The sequence below is a fragment of the Peromyscus leucopus genome, chromosome 14 (genome assembly GCF_004664715.2).
Source record: "Peromyscus leucopus breed LL Stock chromosome 14, UCI_PerLeu_2.1, whole genome shotgun sequence".
Classification (NCBI taxonomy): Eukaryota; Metazoa; Chordata; class Mammalia; order Rodentia; family Cricetidae; genus Peromyscus; species Peromyscus leucopus.
In genome coordinates this window covers 51,051,953-51,071,705 of record NC_051075.1, presented here as the reverse complement: position 1 = coordinate 51,071,705, position 19,753 = coordinate 51,051,953, and the positions used below count along the sequence as shown (strand labels likewise).

The window sequence follows — 19,753 nt, the reverse complement described above, 5'->3', positions numbered from 1 at the left end:
CACACGGGAAGAACACAGGACTTTCGCAGGTTCTTGCCCAGGTTGCTTCTTCCTAGATGATCGGCTATGTTTAATAGGGTGCTTTGGCTGGGCCCTCAGAATGAGGCTGAGAAGGGAATCCTGTGGCTCCAGCCTGGACCTGCCACTGCATATTGTATTTTAGCTTCAGGCATAACTGAGCCTTAACCCACTAAGATTCTGGCCAGGCCTGGTGCCAGCCCTACGATCCATCCACCTCCAGGAACTTGGGCCACCAGTGGGGAGACTCCCAATGGCCCCTGAGTTCATGGCCATGTTTATTTTGAGAGAAACATGAGGGAACAAACCACGGTGCAAGGGTCGAAATCGTGAGACAAGAAGAAATGATGTTTTTAAGAGATCGTCACCAGAACCTTCCGTGTCTAAGCGACACACGCCATCATCTGACTGGTGCCTCTTTGAGCTCTGGACCCTTGGGCACTTATGGCACCAGAGGGTGACCACCATACCCTCCTCAGGGGCTGCTTTAAAATTTGGTCTCAGAGAGGGTGGAAAGAGCTTGACGTGCCATCCGTGCTGAAGATGGGATTTCTGACATTGTATGTGAAAGCAGTGTCTGTCGCCCACACGCTATACCAGGGTGGCTACCAGTGGGGGCAAGGGCAGGTGGCAGTGAGCACTGTGAGCGCATCAGAGAGAGAGAGAGAGGAAGGAGGTGATGTGTAATACTATGTGCCCGGGTCCGCTCATCCCTCTGAAGTTTGCTGGAAGGCATGATTCCCCAGACGACTGGACAGGTGAGGTCAACGTCTCAAGTGACAGTCAGACAGGGAACCCCACGAGACCTTCTCTGACCGAGTTAGAAATGGGCCCTTGGAGAGAGTAAGCATTGGTGCGAGACTGTACAAGAGAGAGGCTGTCAACAGGGGCCTCTCCCCGGCGGGCCCAGCACCCGTAGACTCTTTTCTCTCTGGTCTCCCCATTCACCCACCACATCTCCCCACCATGGCTCTCCGCGCCTTCACTCTTTCTCCTTCACAGTGACCAAATCTCCCCGCAAGGAAGCTCTGTCGGTGGATGAGGAGCGCCGCCTGCCCGGCTGCTCTGCAGGCCCAGGCCCTGGGGTGGGGACGGTCAGGAGGACTGCATCAGGCCCGTGAGGCGCTTGCCCGCCAGCGACTTTCCCTGCAGAGAGAGAGCCACAGAGAGCACGCACGCACGCACAGGTGTGCAGACACACACAGAGGGACAGAGACAGAGAGAGCCAAACAGGCGAATTAATTGTTGTAGGAGTCACTCTGGCCAAAGGATCAACTCTCCAACCCAGCTGAACCATGTTGATAGGGGGATCTCTAGGGAAGGAAGCCCCAGCTAAGGGCAACTGAAAAAAATAACAGGACTTCAGGCAAGTTAAGGGAGCGAGTGGATAGGGCTAGCTCTCTAGCTGAGGTATGGAAGTTTTACTTACCAAAGCCTAGGCATCATAGCCCTCAGATCCTTTAACACCTGCGGGCTGTCCTTGCACTTGATTTTACTCTAGTGTAGGAAGGAAAAGGTGTGCCGGGGAAGTCTGAGGTCGGGAATGGTGGGCTGACACAAATAGATGGTGACGATAGATCGGGGTTGATTAGAAACTAAGGAATTAATTAGTCACGGGAATTCTGAGAACTGAATCCTACTTGAAATGAAGGCTTGACATAGGATTTGGGGACTTTGGTCTCTAGGTGCTGTGACTGTAAACATGACTGGGGACTTCAGTGTTCTCTGGAGCCCCCGGAGGTGCCAGGAAGGTACGCTCCTGCTACCTCTTATGTTTCTGACTCCCCACAGTAATGCCCAGTGGCCAGGTGTGATGACCCTGAACCAGGAAGCCTATGAACTCTATACTTAAATCCCACGTGGCCATCATTCTCAGAATCAAAGAATAAACAGGACCATGAGGCCTGGAACGTGAGGCACAAAGGTCCTGGGGCATTCTAGTTGTCTACATGCTCTGTTGGGGTGGTTGAGGAGCCTGTGATCTGGAAGAGAATTCATTACTGGTCAGCCCAGAGAGGCACATGGGTGAGTGAAGCTTGATCTCTCTGCTTGATTTCCCTGGACATGGTTTCTGCTCACTCCCTGCGCCCTTCTTGGAAATTCCTATTATTGGACAGGGGTCTCAGAGAAGAGTGTGGCTGGACCCAAGCAGATGGATGGCCATGTCTGGGAAAACATTCAAAGCCTGTCCTGCTATTGACAGGGGGTCGGTGACACCATCACCAGCTGCAGAGGGCAGCAGATGATCCCCTATCAGCACGGACTGTGGAGTCGGGCAGGGAGAGCACATGGGCCAGCCGTTCCTCATGCTCATTTCCAAGTGGGGTGTGAGGGCTCATTTTGTTTACTGGGCTTGACTGCGTGTAAGCTGGATGTAATTAAAAAAAATTGATCTGGTTGGTGAAGCCTAGTAGGGTACTCAATAAACCTGCTGATTGATGAATTGATGGATAATGGGCAGGTCTAATGAACGAACAAGAGCTTGGAGCTGGCAGGATCCTGGGCTGTGTATCATCTGGCTTCGCTCTCTATGGAGGGACACAGTCAACCTAGCTGAGACCGCTGATGACATGGATGAAGGCTTGTCCAGAAATGGAATTGCCCCCAGGAGCTGTCAGAAAACTGTATCTACTCCCCTTCTTTTTTTTCCTGTTCCTTTCCTTCATCTCTCCCCTATCTTAAAGAAAAATCACACACGCAAACACACACACACACACACACACACACACACACACACACCCCTTCCCCGTCAACAACCTTATCTCATTCTTCAGATGCACTAAACTTAGCCTGGAGCAAGCTATGTTTATACTAGGCTAAAGATTTTTCAGTCAGGTTTAAAAAAAAAAATCTTTGAGGGTTCCTGTGCCAGTGTATGTATATGCCTCTGTGTGTGTGTGTGTGTGTGTGTGTGTGTGTGTGTGTGTGTGTGCACATGTAGGTATATGCAGAGGTCAGAGGAAAACCTCACCTGCCGTTTATGAGAGGCACTTGTTCACCTTGATTTTTGAGATATGGTGGAGAGCTCCCCTGAGTAGCCTAGACTGGCTGGCCAGGGAGCCACAGAGATCTGCTTCTGTTCGTCCCTGGTCTGGGATTACACCCACATCCATCTTTTTATGTAGGTACTGGGTATCAAGTCCTCATGCTTATGTGGCAAGCATGTATGTACCCAGCCATCTCCCCAGCCCATCCTGTGTCAACCTGAGCATCACTAAAAGGCTGACCAGTGCTTCTGCAGCAGGGACAGTGCCACGGTGCCTCTTAGAAGACAGACACGAGCTTCCAAGGCCTCCATCCCAGGCTAGCCGTCACTCTCCAGGGTGTGCTTTCTCATAGGGAACATTCGTCATCCTGTTGATTCATTTGGGAATGTGCCTTCTTGGTGTAGGCATAAAGGCCTTCTGGAATGATGACAATATTACTTCCTGTCACTTGTGTTCACCCCTACTGGCATGAAAGGTGCTGCCTGTTGCTGTAGTAACCACACACTTAATCTGGCTTCTCTTCCCCCCTACCTTTCCTCCACCAGGGCCCCAGATTAAACATTATATACTTAGATAGCTGTGTCTCAGTTGCTCTACATGGCATTGAGGCTCCAGTTTAGTGAAAATAAAATCACTAAATCTGAATAAAAATATTGTCAATGTGTCCAGGCAGATCTCTGTGAGTTCAAGGCCAGCTTGGTCTACTGAGCGAGATCCAGGACAGGCTCCAAAATTACACAGGGAAACCCTATCTCGGAAAACAAAAACAAAACCAACAACAACAAAAAAAGCAAAACAAAAATATTGCCAATGTGTGTGTTAAAAGCTGGAAGACAATGAAGGTAAGGTTTACCAGTTGCCCAAAACCTCATTATAGTTCCATCTTCATTAGCGAGGTCATTTTGGCTGCAGAGGCATTATGTGTTGAGGCAGGCTAGAGAATTTTTAAAATCCTGGAGGATTGTTCTGAGTGATTTTAGCCCTGAGGCACCCCTACCTTTCACCTTTCCCAGCTCTACAGAAAGAGCCTAGCTGGATTTGGAGGCGATAATTAATCTCTTCCTGCCAAAAACAGCCTCACAGCCCTGACTCCAAGGACCTGTGGCCAGCCTGCAAATGGTGTGCCCCACCCCTTCTCCCCACTTCTCCCATTTCTGGGGACTTGAGGGATGAAGGAGGTAGCTAACCGGCCCAGCATCTGCTCCTGAGAACAGTACCAGTCTCTCAGCATCCAGGTGGTGGTATGTGGCCTTTTGGTCCTTTTCTTACTGCTGAGCTCACACATTTACCAAATGCCAGCTCTGATGCTAAAGATGGAGGTCAGGAGGGTTCGCTTGGGAGATGACTTGGAAAGCATTCTGCTCAGCTGAGATGGTCCAGCTGCCATCCACCTCCCACACCATCACCCGAGAGAGCGAGGCTGGGCTATTGGCTGCAAGAGGTTAATCACACAGGAGCAGGCAGGGCTGGATACCTGACCAGGGGCTTTGGGGGAAGAAACTGTGAGATTTCCCCCTGGCTCAGCAGCAGCCTGCCTTCTGAAGAGCTAAGATTCCTGTGGTGTTCGGGGATCAAAGTGAAATCCTAGAGGCGAAGCTGTCTCTTTTCTGAGTTGAGCTGCCCCAGAGGCTACACCCAGTGGGCTTGTAGGATGCTTACAGCATTGGCTCTACCCAGAGACAGGAGAGCCTCCTCCTGTACTCCGTAGGGCTCTCTCCTCCCTCTACTTTTCTCCCAACCCTGCCTCCAGCTAGAATGATTCTGAAAGAAGGGGTGGGGTCGTTTTGCCCATGCCTGGCACTCATAGAGTTACAGAGGCAGCAGTGTTGGGTGTGTGTGTGTGTGTGTGTGTGTGTGTGTGTGTGTGTGTGTGTGTGAATGTGTGGTGTTCCTCAGTGCCAGTCAGTTGGGATTGGACTGCGGTGCCAGCTCAGCCTGAGGCCTTGGTGTAGCTGAGTGAAGCAGAGGGTGGTTGAAAATGCTATTAGCAGGCAGCCTTTGTCCAAATGAGAAAAATGTACAGTCATTAAGAACTGAACTGTGGAAGGTACATCCCAGAGACACCAAAGCCTTGCACACAGACAAAGCACTTTTCACCTTCCACACGCTTGGTGAAGTGTAGCCCAGGAGAACGTGGGATGCTTAAGTTTCCTGGTTCCCAAACACCTGCACATTCAGTCCCCCCCCCCGCCCCGACAGATGATTTCAGCTCTGTGGCCCTTGAGATGGCTAGAAGCCCAGAAGAAGGTGTTACGGGATCCTTTGTGTCTGAAAGAAAATGCACAAAAGGCGGAGCTCCCTTTTGTGCCGTGCCAGAGGAAGAACCAACATGCTGCTGGACATGCTGAGGCTCTGGGCATCACACTTCTCGATAGTAACCAATAAAGCATGCATGACTCCGGGACCAAGAACCTCTGTCACTTACTTACCTGGGAGACTGACGCTAAGAAACTCATTGGCTGAGAGGAGAGCTGTGGCTCAGAGGGAAACCCCTGTGGGGCGCGGGGGTCACAGGGCATACTGGGGATAGCAGAGCCAATCACTAGGGTCTCAGAGTGGGGTAAGGGACTTTGTCGGATGGTGGGGCGTAGGTTACATGGGAGTATAATTTATCAAATTCATTGAACCCTATATTTCAGATCTGCATTTTACCACATACAATCAGAATTTAAGGGGAAAACCACAAGAAATAAGATTAGGGAGGGGAAAAAAACCCAGCTGTCTCGTCACTGAGTTTCTACCTTTTTCTTTGCTAGCTGCTGGGTCCATCTTTACCATTCTAGAAACTGAGTGCTCCCTCCTCCCACCTGGGAGAAACCCAGACCCCTCTGGGCAGGACTAATTTGGGGCACTATTTCTAGCTTCCATTGATCCCCGCTGAACCCCTCAGTGTGACACACAAGCATTTTTCATCCTTGCTAATGAAACGTGGTGTTCCGCCGAATTGGGCACACCAACTCAGAGATGGGTTGTCCTTTCGAGAGGAGTGTGAAGGTCATCGATGAGTTGACAATGCTCAAGCTCACAGAGGATGTATGTTTGCAGAATGACAGGCTCAATGGATGGGGGTGGGCCAGACCAAGGAGAGCAGTTGGAAAGCCGTGAGCCAGGTTCAAAGGCTAGGGGTCCCGGTGAGGGTTTGGCATTTGGGGATGAAGCAGAGGGTATGTCTAACTTCATCAGGTCTTTCCCTGGGGATCAGAACTCCTGGTGCTTTCCCTGCACTGAGTAAGGCAAGAGGAATGATTTGGAGAGAAAAGAATGAGGAATTCCATGACATCTCTTTTCCCGGTGATAACGCAAAGTGGAGAGGGAGAGGGCTGCTTCTAGGGATGGTCTCCCCTGACAGGGGATGGTAGAAGAGCCTTTACTTAGAATGATTTCAAAGCGTCTTCAGCCCCCTGTCTTTTCTTAGCTTCTTCTCAACTATGTAAACTCCTATTAGAAACGACGCCACTTCAAGAAGAAATAGAAAATATAAGTCATGGGACATGCTAAGTACTACCTGGGCTGCATCCAGAGTGGGGTCAAACAGGGCAGTCTGGAAGGAAGAGGATATTTCCGGGCTGCTCCACCCTGCCACCCATAGGGTAGGAACCCCATGGCAAGATTCCTGGGGGCTGATTCCTCCAAGGCTCTCATCGAGCTTTCTGATCCCTCTCAGGGGCTGAAGGGCTTTTGATTTGTTCTAAAATATTCTTTCTATTTGAGATTATATAAAAGGTATATCATAAAGATGAAACAACCCTCAAACACAGGAATAAAGACCCCACAGGGAGAGATAGGTGAAGACTCAAACAAGTAACAAAAGTGTATACCTGAAAAGTAGTGTATGTTTAGGTAGATCGGATTGATCATCAATCTGCTTTACAAAGTAAAAACAATCAAAAGAAAAGCCATGGAAAACAGCTCCTCATGCCATGTGGGGTGGTGTAAACAGGTAGGGGTTGGTGGATGCCGTTTAGTGACAGGAGTATGGAATCTGCTCAGCAAGCACATCATTTGAACACCGGGACCATTTTCAGGTCCAGATCCCTCACTCTAACACCTACTGGTAATTTTCCTTTGTTTTTGTCTGAAATTTGAATTTAGGAAAGATGAGCTGCCAGCTACCCTAGCTGGATGAATGCAAATGGACCAACCTATCTCTTGACCTCCCAGGGCCTTTCTCTTTGAATTTCTAATTCTTCACCCATTAAGTGGCATCTATAGCTCATGTACCTCTCTTTGCAAGCATACTTTTCCCATTGCCCAGGCCTTGGTAGAGGCAGGGTGGAGCTGGTCCCATCACTAGGGGTCCGGGTTATGAGACAGTTAATGGCAGCTGTCCCCAATGGTAAAACTTCAGACCTCTGGGCATTTGACAGACATTTGGACAAATGCCCATGATATCCTCACTGGTTACATAATTCTTTATCATCATGTAATGTATGAGGAAAAAGATTCCAGTAGAGCTGGAGAGATTGGCCTGAGAGCAGACAGCCACACTGTGACAGAGACAAGGTGATAGACCTCACGAACCACCCATCTTCTTGGCACATGGCCATTGACTCTCAAGGGAAGAGGCAGATGGGAACGCCCAGGTACTAGGTGCTCCTCCACACTTACACTGGACCAGTTTGAATATACTTGAACCCATCTCCAACACTTTTTGCAGTGCTCAGGGGCTTCCCTTTTCTATACTTGGGATTTCTGTGATAGGGGAGGGATCCCTCGTTGACTGGCAAGGTGCCTTTGCCTACTGCATGGGGCCGGGGTGCAGGCGGGCATGATGCATATAGATTCACAGCAATGCTGCCTGGACACACCCGGTGAAACCATCCTTGTGCTTGTGACTGTGTGTTCCTAGTGCCTTTGAGCTCTCCTATAGTGGCCTCAAGGAGAGAAGCAGATGTGACACTGGCTTTTCTAAAATGGATCGGGCAGAGTAGGCTTAACTCCTATTAGAAACGAACCCATTTCAAGTCATTATAGACCAAGTGCCCAATTGGGGGTATCCCAGACAGGCTAGGGAACCCTCCCTGGATGGTGTCCATAGACCCTGGCTCCTGCCTCCCATCAAAATCATTACTTAGGGTACCCTTGCAGAGCTAACGTTTGTCTGTAGGTTTGGGCCGGCCATGGGAGACCTTCTTCCACATCCCTCCAGCTGCACAGAGACTAATCTGGACCCAGGCAGGGATGCCAGGAGAGACGAGAGAGCAACAGCTGAGCCCTGTGCCGGTGGCAGAATGCCCAGACATGGACTCTCTCGCCTCCTTTCCAAGTTGTGCATTTCCATCTCCCCTGCCGCTCCACCTCCTCTGCGGTGGAAACTACTCCCCCCACCGTAGCCTACAGGGCCTTCGGTCTCTCTTTCCTCTCACTCCAGTGGAGCAACCTGCCCCTTCCACCATCAGCTTGCAGGAACTTCTTGGTGGTCCCGGGCAGGGAGGGGAGGGGAGGGGCCTTTCGCTCGCAGAGCCTTTCAGTAGCATACCTGCCTGGGGCCTGCTCAGTGTCTGCCTCATGCTTTTCCTCTCCTCCTCCTCCCTCCCCCCAATGTACACGGAGATCTAAGCTCTGGTTTACTCCAAATTAGGAAAAGGCCAAAGACTCAAGGAAACAGGGAGATGACTATGTTGCTATTGGCAACAACTGGATGCTCCTGTTTTTCCAACAGGGAAGTTCAAGTAACCCTCGGCTGTGACTACAGGGTGCAGGGAGCTAAAGCTTAGTAATTTGATATTATGGACAAGTCGGCAGAAGAAGTCGCTTACTTGGCAGTATGAGATTCTCCTGGGGACCTGTGAAGATTTCAATGCCATCTACCCGAAAGGCACTTATCTCCCACAAACATACACACTGGCGGGTGTCCCTAACTATGGTAGCTGCTAAGGCAGAGCCCAGGAGGCAGGAAGACAATTTCCTGGTTTGCCCCTTGCCCTCTGCCCACCCAAAGCAGACTACTTCATGAATGCCCATGTCTACTTGGAGGCATACAAAAAGAAGGCAGTTCATTCCCCTAATCTCTTTACCACCTTGAATGCAATTCAGTGTTTTACGAGCTAGGCATCTGGGCATTCTTAGCCTGGAAAGGGGGAGGCCAAGCAGCATTCTTGTGTCAACTGGATAGGACTTTGGGCCATCGAATTTCTTAGCTTCGGAGAACCTTCCTACTTCTCTTTCCCTGAAGACTCTTCTCTCATATAGGAATATGAGGGCTTGTGCTTCCCTGAGGATTCAGTCCTGGGCTTGCAAAGGAAGGGTTCTGACAGCCTTATTCTGAAGAGGAAACCCCAGGTCAGTGCAACTGGATTTGAAAGCACCCACGAAGTTGTTAGAAGGCGGGTACCCTGAGACATGAACTGTAGGATCCCTGTCTAGGATGGTATTTATGCATTGCCTCCAGGACAAAGGACTCACGTTGGTATCATGTCTGGGATACTCAACCCCTTGTTTCTGAGGAAGAAAAACTATGGATGTCAAAAACAGGGATACTAAGAAATGGGTGCCACTGACTGTCCGTGGGACCAGTGCTTGGGGCTAGGAGCTACGAGCAGAGTCAAGGCCACAGACAGACGGACAGATTATCTCTGCTGGACGGTGGGACACTGTCTATGCAGAAGGATCCCCAAGGTTAGACAGCGTACAGACACGGGCATCACTCACCCACTGCTGGAAGGAAGCCACCTCGGGGGTGAAACGCGGCGGCCATTCTGACTCTGCGCCAGCAGCACTGGGCAATTGTGTTTGGGGGGGAAGGGAAGGGAAGAGTAACTCATCCAGCTGCAACCGTGAAGACCTGTGGCTTTAGAGGAGCCCCTGCCCAGATGCGCAGACAGCCGTGACAGACATGCAGTCCATGCACAGGCGCATGCAGGCCTGCAGCATATGCTGACACATGAACCGTACACCGAACACCTAGGCGTGTATCGAAAAGGCAGCGCATGCACCTGCGGACACTCCTGGGAGCATGGATATGCAGCCGTGTACACACGTGTGCATGTCCACGGGGCAGGCATTCACATAAGCATCTCATGCAAGATACATAAGCAGCTATGAGGCTAATATATATAACCTCATGTACATCAGCTCCCAACAGTGCCAACCTTTGACAAAACTGCGAACTTGAAGCCATGACCTTTAGAGACACATAAAGCAACAACAACCACCCAAATTCTCCTCAGGAAAATCCATTTGCGTCACCCCTGTCTCTACCAACATTACAAGCAGTAGGATCCCACACCCCAGGGACCTGGCTTATGGAGATGTTTTAGAGAATTCCCTGCCACTTGCCACTTTAGAGCCTTCCAACAGCCCTGCTGTATAATAAGCGCTTAAAAAAAAATAAATAGAACCCCCTGTTGATCTGGCAGATGGAGCAACTGGCCTCGGTGTGAGGTTGCATTGCTCAGGGTGGGTCCAGGCAGGCAGACAGCTGAGAGGTGAGCTGCCCTGGAAATGAGGCTGTGAGGGCTATGCTCGGAGGACTGGATTTTACACGACTCTCGGGGGACAGAGCCATTCCTGGTCTGTGTCTGGAGAAAGGAGACATCTTAAAGTCCTGGGCCTCTGTGGGAGTCCCGAGGCCAGGTCTTGGCGACCCAGCCACATTTTAACAGTGGCCTTTCCCACCTCTTAGGTTGATGAGCTCCACAGCCCCAAGGCTTCCTGGGAAGTCCTTAAGAGCCCCAAGAAATAGGTCATGTGCCAGAGGCTGGCCTCTTGGGCACCGTTGTCCCTCTCCATTCCCCAGGAAAGCAGATGAACTAAGTTTAAAGTAGGCCAGTAATAATGGCTCCCATACACTGAGTTGTTATCATGGTAGCCATTGTAGTAAATGCACCTTGCACATAGTGTCGCTTACAGCCCTCAACTATAAAATCAATACAGAGATACCTATCTCACGGAATGCCGTTGAGAACTAAGGATGCGTTTCACGAGAAATAATACTAAATACTTGTCAAATACGTAGGCTGCAAACAGTGTGCTCTATGTAAAATTTATACTTCATCATTTACTATCATTTCTCCTTTAAACCGAGGCTTAGAGTATCTTCTCATGGTCACCTAACTCAGGGATAGAGTTGGAGGAGAACCAAAACCCGTCTCAAGCTATGCCCAGCATGACATGGTTAACACCATGAGTTCCCAGGAAATGGCAGCTGTCACTATCATGTTCTCACTTAGTGCTGACCTCTGCTGTGTGAGGCAGGATTTGTTATACCCCTCAGGTCCGTGAGTGACTTTTCCAGGCCTTACATGAACATCAGGTAGAGCAGGAGTGAGGATTCCATTTTAGCTGCCTGCTTCTGATTCACTTCCTCTTCTGAATTCCTGTGAGCTCTAAAGGGACATGGCTCTCAGGGGGAAGAACCAGCGAGTCATCTGTGACAGGGATGAGAATGCAGGTGGGGACACGTAGCCAAGCTTTTGACATTCAATCCTAGGTGATTAGTCCAGCTTAGTCACAACCCAGCTCCATCCTCTAGTTAGGGACACAAGCAGAGGTAACTGGCTAGGAATAATAGCAGGGATGAACAGTTCAAAGAAGCCAGGTGAGAGGCCCAGCCAGTCAAGGATTCGCTCCCGCTGGCAAGATACACCTCACCAGGCAGTCCTTGTAGTCTCTGGGGAGCATGGCCATAATGGGAACCTGACCCAAACCTGGAAGAAGCTACTGAAAGGCAGGTCAGGGGCTCTGGCGGTTACCACCCAACCCATTCTCCTTGGTGGTCTTTCTTATGATGTCCCACAGACCTAGGAATTAGTCAAGAAAGCTATGATTGAGGACTAGCAAATGATGGGGTCTGAAGTCCCATATCATTATAAGGAAACCTTCATCGAGTATATGGTCTCTGGTCATGATCACCCACATAGGATAATGGTTGCTCCCTTAGTGTATTCTTTATGAGTGCTCTAGACCTAACAGTATCTATCACCCAGAACAAATTCTGCCTGACACTTTTGCTGCAGACTACAGGGTTGCATTCTACAGGAGGATCTATGAGCCTACTCTTTGTGGAAGAGATGAAGGTCAGAGGTATGTGGATAAAGCCAGGTGCCTCTGGATCCCTGAATCTCCCTGCCACATACCTCCCAGGTCAAGGGATTGACCTGGTCCTGACAGGGGTTAAAGAGAACACAACAACCACCAACCCTGTCTGAGCTTTCTTGCACATTAAAAAAAAAAAAATAGTCTTGTTAAAACTTTGCTGACTTTACCAGGATCGCCATGTTTAATGAGAGGCCTCAACGAATTTGAAAGCAAAAGATGAAGAGAGGAAAAAAGCCATGAGCTGTAATCACCATAATTACACAATCCCAGGATGAGTTGAAAGCAGCCCCTGGTGAAGCCTGAGAGAGAAGGGAGTGTCATCTGCAATCGGGTTGCTTCTCAGGACAGCTGAAAAAATGTGACATGAAAGTCCTTCTTTCCTGTCCCCAGAGCTGGGTCTAAGATGGGTTCCTTAGGCAGGACCTGGGAGGAGGGGTGTGCAGTGAGGGCAGTTATTTTCTGGTCTTAGCCCTGGAGGCATGTTAGGGTCCTGGTGTCAGCGTCTTTGCCTGGAATCTGCAGTGGCGTTGAGTAAAAGCACATGACGTCTATATTTCAACAAAATACCCATCCTCATGGGAACTGTGACAAGCCATGCTTTTTCCAACCCAGGGCCAGGATGCTGTATGCTCCCGACTGTGCCCAGCCCCCTGTGCCAATGAGAGCCCGTGTCCTTCACTGGTTGACCTCCTTTCAGGCATGCAGAGAAGAGAGCCCTGTTGCCCAGGGCTCAGCTGCAGCAGCAGCAGCAAATGGTCAAGGTCGGGGAAGGGGAGAGGCATGGATGATGTGTGGAGAAATTCTGCTTCTTGAGTTTCCCTGGCTTTCTCTGTGTCATTGTTTACTTGTTTTTTTTTTTTTTTTTCCCCAAGGCAGACCCCTGGATCCCTCTTCTCCAATCTCAGCAAACTTCCTCCTTACAGTCCATTCACCTTTCCCACAACTTGTAGACCACTGAATTAAACATGGCAAGGTTCCTTAAGAAATATTGAGTGCCTCTGGAATTCCAGTTGGAAGACACTATACAATTCAGCACAGAAAGCTCCTCTGCAATGTTCTTGACGGTGGAGTTTGTAAATGCTGTCAGAATATTCTCCAGTGGGGTAGTCCTCCCCACGCCTTCTGTCCACCTGTTCTTCTTTACCCTTTGGGACAGTCTAGATGGGCCCATTTATTCTGGGAAACAAAGATGATATCGGGTTTGCTTGAGGTCAGACTTTTTTTTTTTTTTTTTTTTTTTTTGAGACAGGGTTTCTCTGTGTAGCTTTGCGCCTTTCCTGGAACTCACTTGGTAGTCCAGGCTGGCCTCGAACTCACAAAGATCCACCTAGCTCTGCCTCCCGAGTGCTGGGATTAAAGGCGTGCGCCACCACTGCCCGGCTAAGGTCAGACATCTTTATCACTCCTGTCTCCCTTGGCATGACCGTCATTGTCCCTTTCTCCTCCGAATTTCTTCTGGCTTACCAAAACCCCGGATAAGATACAGAGGTTAGCAACAAGATGCCCAGAGCAGCACAGTCAGGGAGCACTCCGCAAGTCAGGGAGCACTCCTTTGGTGTTTGACCATTTCCATTTCTGTTATCACGGCCTCAAGCTAGACATGACAATCACCGAGGGTTGGAGAGGTGGGCAAGGGGGAGACATTAGTTTCCATCTTTGGGTTGAAATCTCACTAACACCAGATTTTTTTTTTCTCTTTTAACTTTTTTCCTCCAATCGTAGGGATGCTGTCATTAGGGTCACCCAGGAAAGGAGAATGGAATGCCCTGCCAAATGTTAAGCCAACGAGGCCCCCTCCTGTTTGAGACTGGGCTGTTACTAGGGCCACAAGGACTTGGCCATGATAAGGGAGTGTACAAGATCCACTGCGGGTTGGGCCCTGTGTTGTTTTCCCACCCAGTGGGGAGCTGCCTTGAGACCCCTCAGTCACCCTTCTCTCCTTGGCTGTACAGATACCTCAGCATTACAGTCCCTCTGGTTGACCTCCTTTCGAGTCTCTCCTTTGGTGCCCCAGGTGGCCATTTGCTCCCAAGCAGCCTCCTACAGGCTTTTCCTACAGTGCACGCATCATAGGTGTGCCCTCCTTCCAGGACACTGTGCTTTCTTAACTACATTGCAACCCGAGGAACGAATTAGCTGCTTTCACAAAGGCTGGTACCTACCCCTTGGTTTTCACAGTGGCTCATTCTGTGTGTGGGGGAGGGGGTGGGGTGGGGAAAGACCTGGACATCTCACTGCTTAGCTTGCTAGTCCTCTGATCTTAGGCTCCCCTGCTTCTATTTCAACTCTCCAATTTGGAGAACAGATAGGGTGGAGTCTCCTTGACCTTGGGGTAGGAAGGCCTTGTCCTCTTCCCAGGACCTGTAAGCCTGGAAGTGGATTTCTCTACTCTGTCCTGCTGGCGGGACTGGGCAGATTTGTTCCCTAAAGAGGCACGCACAGTCTCTTGAGTGGCCTGCCTTCTGCTGTGCAGGGTTCCGGCTCACCTTTACCCTCTGCCTTCTCACGGACAGATGGGAGGCCATGAGGTCCCCGTGTGGGCACACGGGGGCATGTGCCAGAGTCTGGCTGCACAGCAACCAGGAACAGGCTGAAATCCCACCACCCCACCAGGCACTGCTGAAGTGAGATCACCTTCCAGCAGGCTGACTTTCCTTAGTGAGGGTGGCCAGGAGGCAACAAGATGGCAAAGGTCTCAGGTCACCTCCCAAAATAGATCCCTGCCTGGCACATATACACAGTCTGCCCCCAGCCTGCCCCGCCGGCAGACGGACAGGGATGAGATCTGGATGGAAATCGGCTGCTGTAAACACACAGCTGAGCCCTTCTGCCTCAGAGGACTTGGATTTTCAGTTGACTGCATGGCACACTGGGGTCTGAGAAAGGCAGGAATAGTGCTGTGGGTGGGGGGTGGAGTGGGGTGGGGTGGGGTGGGGTTGAGGGGTAGGAGGGAGCAACCATCCCAGAGATGAGCTCACTCCAGTGTCTTGATGCTGAACCACCCCCACGATTCTTCTCTGAACTGGTACTGGGTGGCCAGGGCGTTTTGGGGTGCTTTCAGCTGTCAGATTGAATCATCAGTTGTAACAACTGGGGTTCTGGTGGTAGGGTCTAGGGATGATGAGTCGCCCCCAAATGGCAATGAAACTCTGTATAAAGATAAAAGAAAACAGAGCCCTCCCTGTTCCCAGACCCTGATGTGGCGATCAGTTCATCAGGTATCTATCTTCCCTGCCTTCCAGCAGCCCGGCAGGTTCAGTTGTTGTTTATGATAAACAGACTTCTACACTTTCGTTTTTACAGCTATTAATTGTGTGCTTTACCACACTTCCCGTGGGCCAAAATAGAGGGCAGGGACGAGAGGAGCCTTGGCCTGCCACTGACTGTAACTGCAACCTCGTCATCTCCCAGACCCCCTTACTCATCTCTAAGAGTGTTCAGTGACAGGCTCAGAGTTCCCTGTGGAAGCACAGGGCATCCGTGATGACTCCCAGACGGCCACACGTCATTCCTGGTCTTGCAGCCCACGGTACTACTGTCCCAGACTCAGCAGCAGCAACCCTGGGACCACTGTCCTGCCTAGCTGACCCAGGCAACCTGCCCCTGACTCTTGCCACTGGGCACCCCGACCTGAAGGAGGGACTGTTGAGCTGGCAAGGCAAGATGGCACTGCTCCCTGTTCTCTGTGACCTCTGCCTGCTCTCCAGCTACTCAGCACAGGAGTGAGCTCTGGACTGTTGAAGGGCCTGGCCTGTAAGACAAGGAGCTCTGGCTTCAGTCCTCCTGTGGGTGCCTCTCTGGGGTTTGCAAATACTTCTGACTCCATTCTACCCACCATTTACCTCCTAACCTCCAAGGCCGGCAGACACATCTGCATCAGGTGGCTAATGGGACAAAAAAGGGCAGCTCCTCTCTGACTCTCAGGAATGATTCCTACAGCTCCAGAGTCCCAGTGTGAAGAGAGGCACACACCTGCAGAACACTCCCAGCTGGACAGGAACGCTAGAGATTGACCAGTCCAAGCTATTACATAGGGAAGGTGGGGGAGGGGACAATAGGTCTCAGAGAGGGCTAGTTATTTGTCTGGGATCACACAGCTAGGCAGCAGCGACTGGGCACAGTGGAGTCCCGAGAGACATTGATGCTGCTCTGGGGAAGGAGGCCTCACTCTTCCCCACCCACGTATGCCGACAGCTGTCTCTAGCCAGGGCATCCCTGTGGTTGGATAGATGGGAGAGGCTGGCTCTACTGTCTGGAACAGAGGTTTCAAAAGGACCCGAGGACTGTTTGCCATCAAAGGCAGTCCTTATGTAAGATGCTTCAGCCAGTCATCTCTAGCTGGAGACCTGAAAAAGGGTTTCCAACGGAGGTCCAGGCCTTCCAGGACTCTGCTGAGTCTGTGTTTGAAGACTCATTCCAGCAGGCCGTTCCTCAGGAAATGCTGAGGCAGAAAGAAACAACCTCAGGAGAAGGGAGACGCTGTCCCAGGGTCAACTACCCTGGTTCCTCAACCCTTCCTGCGAGCCTTCTACTTCTGGCTCGAAGCTGGAGTCATGTCCCTCAGAGCTGCCAGGAGGGCCCAGTGAGCATCCAGCAGGTCCCCTCTAGCTTTCGGTTGAGGAGGGAGGGGACAGGGGAATGACAGCTGGCTGGCTCCCTGGGCTTCATCGCCATCTGACTTCCTCCACTCCCACCCTGCATTTCTTGGCAGGCAGGACACAAAGAATGAAAAGCCCAAAGCCAGAGATGCCACTGGTCATGTGCCAAAGAGCCCTCTGCTTCCAGCCCTCGCGGCTGGAGTCTAAGAAATACCATAGCAAAGCCACATTCTCCTGGGGGTGGGTAGAAACCCGCTCCTCACCCCTCTCCGCTGTGGCCCCTGGCCCCGCTCAGGTACCTGTGTTCTGTCTTTGCAGTCCGTAACTAGAGCAGATGGGACTCTAAAGGGGGCAGCCAGGGCTTTAATAGGGAAGGTAAAAAGGAGCGGCTGCCAGGAAGCTACACTAGGGCCACCATTTCTCTCCACTTAAACGCCATCCCACTTCGGAGGTGTCTTCCTCGATACTGTGTACAAGGGACAGGGGACTTGCTCCTCCCCGGCTCAGAGTTCACACCAGATGGCTTCAGCTGCCATCCAAAAGAGGAAATGGTATTGGTGTTGCTCTTTGGCTGGGGCCTCTTTGCTTCCTCTCGCCCGCCCTGCCTCCCCAGAAGCCCCTGGTCCTCGGCCAGAGTTCTGCCCTGCACAGGCATCAGCCTGCTGCCAGTCTACGGTCAGCTCAAAGAGAGATCCGGGAGAGGAGACTTTCCACTCTGGCGACCCACCCGCCTCTCTTCCCACACGCGACCCTTTCTCAACCACAAAACCAGGAAGACAGCGGAGTCTGGCAGGCTACTGAGTCCTGAGCAGCGGAAAGTGGTCCGTACTTGGAGATAGCCTTCTCCTTCGTGGTGAGTGAGGGGCTTCCCACCAAAGGACCTCAGAGAACGTGAGACAAAAGCAACCCATAAGGCGTTGCTACGAGGATAATGCTGATTTCAAATGTTATAGCCACTGCGGAAATGAAGTGGCTTAGTAAGAAAGACTAAGGGAAGATGGGCTCTGGTTCATGAAGGGATCCTTGCCCTGATGATTGACCCAGCTGCTGACATCTTGATGATAGCTGCCACCTTGCATGCTAGGGAACCCTGGCCATAGTCATTCCACATGACATAGGATGAACCAAGTGTGTGACGATAGTTAGCCAATAGCAGTTAAGAGTGTGTACTGTTCCTGCAGAGGACTGATTTCAGCCCCGCCCCCCCAGTACCCACATCTGGTGGCTCACAACTGTCTGTAACTCTGTAATCCAAAGGATCTGACTCCCTTGTTTGGACTCCATGGGCACCAGACTCACATTTCCCCGATTAATAAAATAAAATAGGGGCTGGAGAGATGGCTCAGAGGTTGAGAGCAATGACTGCTCTTCCAGAGGTCCTGCGTTCAATTCCCAGCAACCACATGGTGGCTCACAACCATCTGTAATGAGATCTGGTGCCCTCTTCTGACCTGCAGACATACATGCAGGCAGAACACTATATATATAAAATAAATAAATCTCAAAATAAAATAAAATAAATGTAAAACAAAGATAGTCAACCAAGCATTTTGGTACTGGCCACTGAAACCTGGATATATGATATATGATACATTAAGAGTATTTGGAAAAGTCCTAGTACATTCTACTTAGTCAAGGCCCATTTTTGTCTGGCTTGGCATACATGCCCCTTCCTCCTACCTTGGCCTGGGGAAATTTCATCTTCCTGCTACTTGGAGCATGCTCCTGTCAGTAAGTCCCTAATACACTGTATTCAGAGTGTATCTCAGCATCTTGCACCTTTGGTGTCTAGCTCTCGGATTCTAGACTTTTCTGAAATAGGTTCCTTTGGCCTGAGCCCATGTTTGAAAGCCCCTTGAGAGCTACTGTGTATTATAGTCCTCTCTGCAGCTAGGGCTTTTTGAAGAAGGCCACCGTATGCAATAGTGTGCCTCATTCACTGTACACAGGCAGCTGAGAGCAGAGGTTGGACAAAGCCTGTGATTTGAATGGCCAGAGGGGTGCACATGGGGCTGGGCCCACCAAAGGGAGTCCTGCTTTCCATCTAAGGCAAAGGGCATTATGGGTTAGCTGCAGCCCACCAAAGATTTTCATTCACATTTGGTTCTAAACCTGGCCTTTGCCATCAGATAAGTGGGCTATAGGTAAGCTCTGTGGTTCCAGTCTGCCAGATGTTGTGACGCTTGGCATTACGCCCTCAACATTTTCCTGGCACAGTAAAGCCTTGGGTGACTTAAAATGACATCTCCACCGGAGGAAGAAACCCTCCCAGCACCGCTTCTTGGGATGGCCAGGCCCCTCTGCATGGCCTTAGATGCCTCCATGAAATGCTCAGTTACTCCTAAGGCATAGATGCCTTTGGCCTTTGACAGGCAGCCCCACCCTAACATGAAATGCCTTCTCTCTGCAGATGCCCCTCCTTTATCAAGGAACGAAGAGAGGTTGCCATGCTCCTGGGGAGAATTCTGGACTCACATTCAGTCTTGATAAGACTCCAAGTTGACCAGGCTCTCCAACTGCTCAGATAAAATCCCGTGCCCATTGATTAATCCTAAATGGCAGTCAGCCCCACGCCCTTATTAGTGAACTGCCTTGCTTTTCCCTATATATTCTCCATCAGTGGTGAATATGGGTAATCTGCCTATTGATCTGGGGATCATGGGGATGATACCAAACCAGCCCTTCACTTTGTTAGTGGTAAGCAGAGGAAACACAAGCAAATCTTCCCCGTCCTCCCCTTTTTCTTCTTTGTCTTTATGAACCATGTAAATCTTCTTCTAGAGAAGTTGAATACTTGGTGAATATCATATTCAGAAGACAGGCATATTTGCTGGCTGGTTATGTTTGATTAAAATATACTAGGATGTTGAACTCAAATTCTTGGGCTCTGAGTTTGATGACATCTCTACTGCCATGGGCCATGTTCCCAGACTTAGCTCCATCTGTGGGGTAGGGGTGCTACCTATAGCTAACCTATAGTTGGGGTGTTGTGAGGAGCAGGGTAGGGCAATCTGTGGCTTTATGGAACCAGAAAGTCTGAGTGTATCACCTAGTAGAGCCTTCCCTTCATGGAAGAAACTCAGGGGATCGTTCTTAAAACCTTGAGCCTTT

General features: G+C 50.5%; 1 protein-coding gene across 6 annotated transcripts in view; it reads right to left on the bottom strand.

The window, feature by feature from the left end:
* Nucleotides 1-345: 345 nt before the first annotated feature.
* The window catches only part of Rgs6 (regulator of G protein signaling 6), a 536,490-nt gene continuing 517,082 nt past the window's right edge, over nucleotides 346-19,753 (bottom strand). For 4 of the 6 annotated variants that reach the window (XM_028877275.2, XM_028877256.2, XM_028877264.2 and 1 more), the window contains exons 18-19: nucleotides 9,657-9,723; nucleotides 346-1,164 (exon numbers count right to left, since the gene is read on the bottom strand). In XM_028877275.2, the coding sequence (XP_028733108.1) occupies nucleotides 1,001-1,164; nucleotides 9,657-9,723 (231 nt within the window). In that variant the 3' untranslated portion in view covers nucleotides 346-1,000. The remainder of the gene's footprint in view (nucleotides 1,165-9,656; nucleotides 9,724-19,753) is intronic. The other 2 variants (XM_028877299.2, XM_028877306.2) reach the window with 1 other exon arrangement.